This window comes from Limulus polyphemus, unplaced genomic scaffold (genome assembly GCF_000517525.1).
Source record: "Limulus polyphemus unplaced genomic scaffold, Limulus_polyphemus-2.1.2 Scaffold2902, whole genome shotgun sequence".
Lineage (NCBI taxonomy): Eukaryota > Metazoa > Arthropoda > Merostomata > Xiphosura > Limulidae > Limulus > Limulus polyphemus.
Genome location: NW_013668512.1, coordinates 43463 through 55987, shown reverse-complemented (window position 1 = coordinate 55987; position 12525 = coordinate 43463). Strand labels below are relative to the sequence as shown.

The following is a 12525-nucleotide window of genomic DNA, read 5'->3' as shown; positions in this document are numbered from 1 at the left end:
TCTGTTGTTAAACTAGTATGTCTATTATTAGACTACCACCTCTATTATTAAACTAGACGTATTCGTTTAATAATAGATGTGGTAGTTTAATAACAGAGATGGTAATTTCACCTACTCAAAGAGTTGTAAACAAAGAAGTGTTTCGTCGTTATTTCACGCTTTAAAAAGAGTTGTTGTTATATTAGTCAATTAATATTTAAATATGCAGCGCTGTTTGATATGGTGTAAGGTAATATTTTCAAGAAAAATTTCGACTGATTAACTTTGATATCTGTTGTTTGGTTGATTAGCTTTGAATAAATTCAATCTTTGACACTCACGGCTAGATATAACTTTAAAGAAGGTTATAGCATCTCAGAGTTTTGCTAACAACTGTAGTTATGCTTTATGTGTTTCTGTAATAGTTTTTCGATTAGAATTGTTAACGAAGAATTATGTTTCGCCACTAATTTCATGTTACAATTCGAATAGGACTTATCGGAAGCTATTTTCTATAGCTTTGTTTTATAATTTTTAATGTGTTTATGTGTATTTATAAAATAAAAAAAATATATTTGTAATCCACGATAGTAATAGTTGCTAACGCATTTAAAGTTTGAATAACATTTATTACGAAAGATACATCACGATACTTGAAGGTCATTACGTTATCGTAATGAAAAACGATTTTTAAACATAATGCTTTTATTAATTTTAAAGCGATATTTTAAAGTGGAAGCCGTACGGCTTCAATAAAGTTTTTATTGTGTAAATATAAAACTTTGTTTTTAACCATCTATTTATTTATTGTAATTTTTTAAAAAAGTAATAATTTACTCGTAGGTTACTAAAAAAAATGACTAGTTGTGAACTTACGAACCATCTTGTAGTTTCATTGTTTGTTCAAGTATTTTTTTTGTGATCGAATGTTTTAGTAAAAGGGGTATTCCAAGCTAAACTTTAACAGCAGCAACGTTCAGAAATGAGTCTGTAACTTTTGAATAAGCATTTTAACGAGTCCTTCGTTGATTGCACACTTTTACCCCCAAGTTATCAACTTCATTGGCATCAGAGGAAGTGATCATGCATAAAAGAGAAACTTTAAGGCATCCATGCAAAACATCAGTAGCCTACTATGGCGTGAAGGAACGAATCGATTGAAAGCGTTAGAGGATCGTTCCATCCAACATCTAAAGATAATTGTTATTTCATGCTCGCCTGGCTACTGACTGACTGACTCCTGTGCTAAACAGGTTGAAAATGCTGTTGACGGGCCTCTTCGTGAAATTCAATGGAACAATGATTCAAATACAATAATCAGAATTAGACCAACCAACATGGAGTAATTATGATGAACCTCAAGTCCAATAAAACGAGTTTACTTTCTCTTAGTACCATTTTATAGCAATATTATAATGTTATCTTTCTTTGTTTGGACCATTCTGGCTTATTTAACTTCTATAACTGTTGTGAAAATTCGATGGTACGTAGAACAGATATTTAACCCAAAGAGTTGTTTAATATGCATGTGTTGTAACTTGTAAAACCTTTAGCAGAAACCATACGAAGCTGTCCGATTTTTAAAGCCATGTTATTTATTTATAATTACATCTTTACAACAACATACCTAGTAAAAGCAAAATAATTGAAACTTCTCTTACCAATATAATTTATTTAACAGAAACATTAAAGTTTATGATCACCATGTTTATTTCAAAGTAACTGATAATCCTAATCCAAAGTTTGCATCCTTCATTAATTCAAGCTACACGTTAAACGCCATAAAAATGGTTCATTATGTACAGATTATTCACAACAGCAACAATATTTTTTTTCTTATGTGTTTTTCAACCAGAGGGAATGAGACCCACATACCAGCTGGTTCTTAACTATGAAGAAGAAAAAACGTCCAAGTACATTTCTCATGGAAATCAAATTATAATCTAATGTTTAAGTAATTGCATCTTAGATATAAATCAATCAATAAAATACAAATAACCATATTTTAAGATCTTTTCTGTAATTTTCATTTAATGAAAAAGTAACAACACTATTAGATGTGGAAGTTGATTACTTGATTACTGATTATATTTTCCATATGATGTATAAGTTCAAAATACTGAGCAGAAGTCTGAAATTAAATGACAACTGATCACATGAAATAAGACACTATTCCATGAAAACACACTGAACAAAAATATCCTGATTTCATAAAGACACACGAAAACGAATGAAGCCACGAAACTTACATACAGAAAAAAATCCATCTGTAAGTAAACTTGTCGTGTGCCATAAGTTTCGAAGTGAACAGAATAAATAATAAATTACCGATTACCTTATATATATAAAGTTAGGCACAGTCGATACAAGGAGAACAGCAGCAGTAATTAGAGATGTGCTCCAGAACGGGAAGAAGCGGAGAGCAGAGCCCGCCAGGTGCTCTAGGAGAATCAACATTGATTGGTCTTGTTATTATACCTGACTATCAATGACGCTAATATATATATAAATTCTAAATTGCTTTTTTGTTTTTACCTGTGAATTACTTTACACTTATCTTTATAATAAGCAACATTACCCGAATAATGTATTCTCCATTATAGTACCGTCTACGAGAAATAATATATACACGAGTTTTATTTATGAAACAAATCAATTTAAGCAATTCATTATGAGATTTCTGAAATACATTTTCCAATTATAACACAGCGAAAGACAGGCAAATGTTTTGTGATTTATTTATTCCACACGATGGAAACTTGTAATAATATAGATTTATGATAATAACGCTTACAGCAGGAATGAATTAAAGACATTATCCACGAACTCGTTTCTTTTTCTATAATAATACAACATAATAAAAACTTGTTAAACTCAGACACTTAACATCATAACTCATGCTGTGTGAAGTTCATTGTTTAAATGGGGCACGATCACATACTGATCTCTATAATAAAAACTTCGATTTTACCCATATTCAAAATTTATAAAATTTCAATTTTAAAAAGTATAGAATTTTTATTGTAATAAATAGAATGCTCCATTTATTTTAAAGAATAGGGTACTCTATTTATTGTAAGGAATATAGTACTCAATTTATTGTAATGAATAGGGCACTCTATTTATTGTAAGGAATAGGGTACTCCATACTGTAAGGAATAGGGTACTCCATATTGTAAGGAATAGGGTACTCCATACTGTAAGGAATAGGGTACTCCATATTGTAATGAATAGGGTATTCCATACTGTAAGGAATATGGTACTACATTTATCTGTAAGGAATAGGGTACTCCATATTGTAAGGAATAGGGTACTACATTTATCTGTAAAGAATAAGGTACTCCATATTGTAAGGAATATGGTGCTCCATATTGTAAGTAATATGGTACTCCATATTGTAAGGAATATGGTACTCCATATTGTAAGGAATAGGGTACTACAGTTATTTGTAAGGAAACTGTATAGAATAGGGCATTCCATTTATTGTAAGGAATAAGATACTCCATATTGTGAGGAATATGATACTCCATATTGTAAGGAATAGGGTACTACAGTTATCTGTAAGAAAATTGTACGGAATTGGGTACTCCATATTGTAAGGAATAGTGTACTACATATTGTAAGGAATTGGGTACTCCATACTGTAAGGAATAGGTACTCCATATTGTAAGGAATAGCATACTCCATATTGTAAGGAATAAGGTACTCCATTTATTGTACGAAATAGGGTACACCATTTGTTGTAAGGAATAGGACACTCCATTTGTTGTAAGGAATAGGGTATTCTATTTGTTGAAAGGAACAGGGTATTCCATATGTTAAGGAATAGGGTACTCCATATGTTAAGTAATAGGGTACTCCATTTGTTGTAAGGAATAGGGTACTCCATTTATGCTTTATTGGCAAACAGAGCCACATCTCCTTCAGCATTAGAAACGTTCTAGGGAGATCAGTTATGAAGTATTTAATATTTCCATAATAATTGTTAACCATAACTTAAAATTATTTGTCTTTCAGCTAAACTTAATATGCTTGACCTATATGCTAACATATTTCCTTTTTTACAACCACAATATTACGCACTAAGCCTTATAATATATATAACTTTTATTATATATATATATATAGCGGTTTTATGTCCATCTGAAGCTTTGTTTTTAATTAAAGTTTAAAACAAATTTAAAGGCCATATATATCTATCTTTATTTCAACATATATAAAATACTTACCTGGATAGTAAGATAATATTTTTTCTCTACGAAAGTCCGTGCCTGGAATAAATAGTACGCACTGTAATTCCGAGGGGCCGCCACTGGGCAATTCTTTGTCCAACAACTCTCTGTAACTCATGACACTGTAAGTTCCTTTACTGAAGATAGTCTTATTGTGTAGCGGGATTGATTTTGCACTTTTCAAGTTTGGGTTGGTTAAAAGCAGAGATATCTGAGGCTCTGGAAAAATTCCTTCTACTACACAAGTAAAATTCGACGATTCTCTATCCGTTTTGGTGTAGTTGAAGTTAAAACTCCTAGGTGGAGCTGTGTCAAAGAGATGAAAAAATTATATAATAATGAGCAAAAGATGTGGTTGAAAGTTATATTGGCCCACTCTGCTCTGTATGTAACTATAAAACATCCTCATGACTATTATGTAAAGCAGATTTCAAGCACAGGCTAGGGTTGTTCTCACACTAACTAATGATCGTCCTTACTACAATATATTACTCTGCAGTAGCCTTTTAAATACCATTAGTTTAATGGCGCTAAACACACTTTATCACTTGGAGATCATTCGGAGAAAGATAAACACCTCGGACATTAAAATAAATTACACCTTTTTTAAAGTGTGTAAATAAAGGTTATTGTTTTATTTGTGTTGAATTATATCTTCATTTTAAAGAGCGCAAATAAAGGCCATTGTTTTATTTGCGTTGATTTAATCTTCATTTTAAAGTGGGCAAATATAGGCTGTTGTTTTATTTATGTTAAATTAAATCTTCATTTTAAAGTGTGCAAATATAGGCTATTGTTTTATTTATGTTAAATTAAATCTTCATTTTAAAGTGTGCAAATATAGGCTGTTGTTTTATTTATGTTAAATTAAATCTTCATTTTAAAGTGTGCAAATATAGGCTATTGTTTTATTTGTATTAAATTCAATCTTCATTTTAAAGTGTGCAAATAAAAGTTATTGTTTAATTTGTGTTAAATTCAATCTTCATTTTAAAGTGTGCAAGTAAAAGTTATTGTTTAATTGGTGTTAGATTAAATCTTCAAAACAAAGATTTCAAAGATATTTCTCATCTTGCACGCAAAAGATTTTTTGTGGGGAGGGAACGTTATAGCTTTGTAATTATTTCACAAATTAGAACCTTATAATCGTTTTATTATTTAAAATTAGAATCTCAAACTACTACAATGGTTACGTTTTAAAAGCTAATAATTATATCACAATTTGAGAGATGCTTTTCGTGATTAAAAAGAATTCATGAATTAGTCACGCATAAGGCTCGTAGATTTAGCTACACATATGATTCGTAGATTTAGCTACACATATGATTCGTAGAACTAGCTACACATGTGATTCGTAGAACTAGCTACACATGTGATTCGTAGAACTAGCTACACATGTGATTCGTAGAATTAGCTACACATGTGATTCGTAGATCTAGCTACACATGTGATTCGTAAAACTAGCTACACATATGATTCGTAGAAGTAGCTACACACATAATTCGTAAAATTAACTACACATGTGATTCGTAGATCTAGCTACATACGTGATTCGTACAACTAACTACACACGTGATTCGAAGAACTAACTACACATGTGATTCGTAGATCTAGCTACACATGTGATTCGTAGATCTAGCTACACACATAATTCGTAGAATTAGCTACACATGTGATTCGTAGAACTAGCTACACACATAATTCGTAGAATTAGCTACACATGTGATTCGTAGATCTAGCTACACATGTGATTCGTAAAACTAGCTACACATATGATTCGTAGAACTAGCTACACATATGATTCGTAGAACTAGCTACACACATAATTCGTCGAATTAGCTATACATGTGATTCGTAGATCTAGCTACATACGTGATTCTTAGAACTAGCTACACACGTGATTTGTAGAACTAGCTACACACATAATTCGTAGAATTAGCTACACATGTGATTCGTACAACTAACTACACAAGTGATTCGTAGAACTAGCTACACATGTGATTCGTAGAACTAGCTACACATACTATTCGTATAACTAGCTACACATGTGATTCGAAGAACTACCTACACATGTGATTCGTAGAACTAATTACACACGTGATTCGTATAACTAGCTACACACGTGATTCCTAGAACTAGCTACACATGTGATTCGTAGAACTGGCTACACACGTGATTCTTAGAACTAGTTACACATGTGATTCGCGTGACAGTCTACAATACTATCATTAGTTATTGAGTTGTGATTTTGGATGTTGCGATGTCGACTTTTATTTGTTATATAAAGATGGTGAACGTATTATTCCAGCATTTTGAGTTTAAGTTGATTGTTGAATTTTCGAGAGAAGTCTGCTTTTGAGGAAAAACGTCCGTGACACAAAGCATTGCTTCTTTCATGTACTATATTGGTTACTAGCTGGAGTGTCCGTCCGTTGAACGGGTGAAATGAAAAGTCGTTTGTAACAACGGATAAGAAATTGACTTCAATTTTTCTTAACGTAATATAGATTAAAAGTGCAATAAAAATACATAAAGATACCAATACCGAAATATGAAACTAGATGATGGTCCAACCCCTCTCATGTCATCCTGTATCACTGTGTCAAGTTTGGTGCTGATTGATCAAGAAATGTGGAAACGTATAAGGAACAGATACACACACACATATTGACGTTTATTTATATATGTTGAGTTTGAGTTATTAATATTTTAAAATATGTTTTTTACATTTTACACAGATACACACACATTGACGTTTATTTATATATATTGAGTTTGAGTTATTCTTAGTTTAAAATATGCTGTTTTTAAATTTTACACAGATACACACACATTGACGTTTATTTATATATATTGAGTTTGAGTTATTCTTAGTTTAAAATATGCTGTTTTTAAATTTTACACAGATACACACACACTGACGTTTATTTATATAGATTGAGTTTGAGTTATTCATATTTTAAAATATACGTTTTTTTAATTTTACGCATATGCACACGTACACACAGACACACATAAATATTGACGTTTATTAATATAAATTGAGTTTGACTTATTCTTAGTTTAAAATATACTGTTCTTAATTTTTACGTTAGTTATGATTTTACAGATGGTAGATTTCAGAGACAAATCTGATCACTTATTGTAAGAAAACTTACATTTAGATGTGATAATTTTTGAAATACATAAAAATGTTTTTTTCCAAGATTTTTTTTTATATTATGATATATCAAACATACATAAAAGACAGTGATTTTTTTCTTCAGTATATACTTTGTTATATCATTTAGAATGTCGTTATACTAGTAAAATGGTTTTGAGTATCTGTTTTATCTGGAGTGATGATATACTTAATAGTGATCAGTAAACAGTTAAGTATAGTTGAATTATGTAGCATGTGTTTCTTGTTAGATGCGAATGATTCATCAATCCGTCTAGCACAAGAAACATGATTATATAAATAAACGTCAATATGTGTGTGTATCTATATAAATAAACGTCAATATGTGTGTGTATCTATATAAATAAACGGCAATATGTGTATGTATCTATATAAATAAACGTCAATATGTGTGTGTATCTATATAAATAAACGGCAATATGTGTATGTATCTATATAAATAAACGTCAATATATGTGTGTGTGTATCTATATAAATAAACGTCAATATGTGTGTGTATCTATATAAATAAACGTCAATATGTGTGTATCTATATACATAAACGTCAATATGTGTATGTATTTATATAAATAAACGTCAATAATACACATATTGACGTTTATGTATATAGATACACACACATATTGACGTTTATTTATATAGATACACACATATTGACGTTTATTTATATAGATAGACACACACATTGACGTTTATTTATATAAATACATACACAGTATTTATATAAATAAACGTCAATATGTGTATGTATCTATATAAATAAACGTCAATATGTGTATGTATCTGTTCCTTGTATCTTTCCACATTTATTGATCAATCAGTTCCAAACTTGACACAATGATATAGGCTGACATAAGGAAGGTCGTGAAGAGGTGAGGGGTTAGACCCCCAGCTGATTTCGGAAAAACCAAATCAGCACAACTTGAAACAGCGATACAGTATGACGTGAGAGGTGTTGGACCCCCATCTAATTTTATATTGATAGAGTTCCCGAAAACAGTACGTCTTTCTTTTCAGTATTGGTACCTTTATGTATTTTTAGTGCACTTTTAATGTAAATTATGTTAAGAATTATATATATATAGAAGCACAATTTCGAATCCTTTGTTACAAGCGGGTTATTATTTCACCCGTTCAACGGACGGATAGTCCAGTTAGTATGTAATAAAAGACTTCCTATGATACCTGCTTGTATAGGAGTGTGCGATGTTACTTACTGTCCAAAACAGTAATCTTATTTAGTCAATTAAATCACTGAACCACTTAAAACATTTAATATGCTCAAGGTTTACTGTCAAAGGACTACTGACTTAATAAAAATGTTTATACAAATCTAACCTAAGCATAGACAAATTTCATCATGGCGTTTAATCCATTAAATATCTCTGAAAAATATTTTGATTTCAAACGACCACAGATGATACAATGGTTTGATAATGTTAGGTATAACAGATAAGATTAGGTATGCTAAAAAATATACACGGTTACGTCTTCTTCTTTGTTTTGTATTTGTAGAATATTCTCGACACGCGATCCGAAAATTGAATTCAGTTTCAAAGTTTGGGATATGTTATTATAATTAAATACATGTTCGAATTGTTTTTTTTTATATTAGCATTCCCTATTCATCATCACTTGATGTATATGTATTTTATGTATACAAAAGCAGCACTGTATATGATTTAACATCGACATGAAACTTTTGAAACTTGTAGCAGATTTAACATCGACATGAAACTTGTAGGAGATTTAACATCGACATGAAACTTTTGAAACTTGTAGCATACTAATGGAAATGAAACTTTACTGAAACACCCGTACAAGTACCTAGCTCTGATATAAAGGATTTTTAAAGCAGGGTATTCAACATGTGGGCTGTATATTTGTGTCTCTGTTTTGTTTTGGTCATCAGGTCTGGTGGGCTTAGAACTTATAATAAAACCCAAAACGTCCAAAAACAAAACAAACAAACAAAGCACTTGTGGTTAAACTGTTTGAATGCCCAGAAGGTTTGTTTTCTTTTGAGAAATATTTATTACAATTAAACTAAATCAAATAACTTATTGTGTTTTTTAACAGATGATGATACGAGATTATATTATCTATATCTGAGAAAAAAGGGCGTTGTTCTGTAACTAGGAGTTATTTCTATTTACATGGGTGTGCTAACTCTGTATAATTGTTTAACTATAACCTCTGTTGTATTTTATTTGCATCACAGTTGTTTCATAACTCTTGTTGCATCAATTACTATTACTTTTATATAATCGACCGGTATTAACTATAACCTCTGTTGTATTTTATTAGCATCACAGTTGTTTCATAACTCTTGTTGCATCAATTACTATTACTTTTATATAATCGACCGCATGACAAATTTAAATTTCAATTTTTTGTCACACATCGTCGATCATGATGCTATACAAGTCTAGGCGGTATGGTTCATGGTGATTTTGTTTCATATTACACCTAGTGATACAGGAAAATAGTAATTGATGCAACAAGAGTTATGAAACAACTGTGATGCAATAAAATACAACAGAGGTTATAGTTAATACCGGTCGATTATATTATATTATTCTGTAATATCACAGGACATATTCTGCTACAACCCTGATCGTTTTTACTTATGTTTTATAAACTTGCTTGTCCTATTATAATAGATTTATTCCTATATGTATAGAATGATGTGACCGGTATATTAATGGCTATCATACATTAAAAACGTGCTAATCACACTGTGAGGTTTGTTCTTAAAAATAGTATTCCATTAGAGATCTAATTAAGTCAACAAAACCACTCGGGGTTCGTAATGATCTAACCATAAATCGTCATCTGGCGTTCCTCCGAGTCTTCGCTAGCTAATGAGGCGACGTTACAGGTGTATTTCCCGCTCAGGTCTGTTGTTGGTCGCAGGATGTTGAGTGCACGGTACCTGGTCAGGTTGGCGGACGGAGTTACTGTATAGCTCATGTTAATTCGACCCTGAAGCCGGTAAGAGGGCTGGCGGAGGTTTAGCTCTGTGATCCACTGGTAGATTGGCTCAGGATCGTCATTTAGAAACCATTTCACGACTAAGTTTTTGTCGTCATTTCCATAGTCGTATCTACAATCTAAGATAACCGACTCTTTTGTCCCATTTTCTATATAGTGGGGTATGGAGACTTCGGTTATTTTCAGGCCGACTGCAACAACAAGATTACACAATTATAATCATTAATAAAAGAAACAATACATGAAACTCATAACGAATCGTGTAGGCCTAATTCTCATTATCCATTTACGTCTAGTTGTATTACTACAATAAAAATATTTCAGAATATTATTCATATCTCATAATATTAAATAGCTAGTAGTAATTATGGGGAGAAGCATAATTATTTTTAGTTATCTTTATGTATCGGATAACACTAATAATGATAATTAATCATAGTAACATCCAAGCTCATTTGGAATTACAGCACTGTATTTTGAAGAAAACATGTCTTAACCCTAGATATAATGGTGATTTATGTACATAGCTACTGATGCTACAACTGTTGGTATTAATGCACATGAAACTGAATGTAATAGCTATACGTGACGATAACACAAATTGAACGATTCAGATAGTAAAGTTGAATAATGTTATCGTATCGCTGTTTTAATAATATTATCGTCGAATGGTATCAGATCTTACAGGTTTTAGGTTTACCAATTTTGTTGTATATTTTAACGCTGGTGAACTGAAAAAAAATCAGTATTCCAAAAGAACACAATTTATATAATTTAAAATTGAATAAAATAGTAAAAAATTTATTATTTTTTTTGCAATAAAATCTCGTTTTATGAATTGTTTCTACCAAAATAGTACTTCCAATAAATCTAAAATGTTTATTAGGGAAAAAAAAAAGGACAAAAACAAAACAAAAACAGTATCTCATCAAATGAACAAGTGATTTCAAACTAATCTCAAACAAACTAATGCCAAATCAAATCTGATCGCATTTTCCAAGCACTTAAAGAGACTACATGTGTATTCTTTGAAATCGAGCTTGGATTGGAAGAGAAGTTAATATGAAGGAGAAATATAACATGCCGGGGTTTTTTTACTGCCGGGGGTGTTTTTACTGACTGAAACGAAGAAGAATGGCGAACCATAAAGAATAGGTTACTCCATATTGTAAGGAATAAGGTTCTCCATATTGTAAAGAATATGTTACTCCATATTGTAAGGAATATGGTACTTTGTATTGTTAGGAATAGGATACTCCATATTGTAAGGAATAGAGTACTCCATATTGTAAAGAATATGGTACTCCGTATTATAAGGAATAGGGTATTCCATATTGTAAGGAATATGGTACTCCGTATTGTAAGGAATATGGTACTCCATACTGTAAAGAATATTGTACTCCATATTGTAAGGAATGGGGTACTCCATATTGTAAGCAATATGGTACTCCGTATTGTAAGGAATAGGGTATTCCGTATTGTAAGGAATAGGGTACTCCGTATTCTAAGGAATGTGGTACTCCATATTGTAAGGAATATGGTACTCCGTATTGTAAGGAATAGGGTACTCCATATTGTAAAGAATAAAGTACTTCGTACTGTAAGGAATAGGATACTCCGTATTGTAAAGAATAGGGTACTCCGTATTGTAAGGAATAGGGTACTCCATATTGTAAAGAATAGGGTACTCCATATTGTAAAGAATAGGGTACTCCGTATTGTAAGGTATATGGTACTCCGTATTGTAAATAATAGGGTACTCCGTATTGTAAAGAATAGGGTACTAAATATTGTAAAAAATAGGGTACTCCGTATTGTAAGGAATAGGGTATTCCATATTGTAAGGTATATGGTACTCCGTATTGTAAGGAATATGGTACTCCGTATTGTAAGGAATATGGTACTCCATATTGTAAAGAATATTGTACTCCGTATTGTAAGGAATGGGGTACTCCATATTGTAAGCAATATGGTACTCCGTATTGTAAGGAATAGGGTATTCCATATTGTAAGGTATATGGTACTCCGTATTGTAAGGAATATGGTACTCCGTATTGTAAAGAATAGGGTACTCCGTATTGTAATGAATAGCGTACTCCGTATTGTAAGGAATATGGTACTCCGTATTATAAGGAATAG

The 12525-nt window shown here is 31.4% G+C and overlaps 1 protein-coding gene across 1 annotated transcript in view; it reads right to left on the bottom strand.

Annotated features, from left to right (window-relative positions):
- Window positions 1–1551: 1551 nt before the first annotated feature.
- The window catches only part of LOC106468177, an 18919-nt gene continuing 7945 nt past the window's right edge, over window positions 1552–12525 (bottom strand). Inside the window, exons 2-5 of the mRNA XM_022396481.1 lie at window positions 10215–10577; window positions 4209–4517; window positions 2315–2420; window positions 1552–1868 (exon numbers count right to left, since the gene is read on the bottom strand). Coding sequence (XP_022252189.1) covers window positions 1865–1868; window positions 2315–2420; window positions 4209–4517; window positions 10215–10577 — 782 coding nt within the window. The 3' untranslated portion in view covers window positions 1552–1864. The remainder of the gene's footprint in view (window positions 1869–2314; window positions 2421–4208; window positions 4518–10214; window positions 10578–12525) is intronic.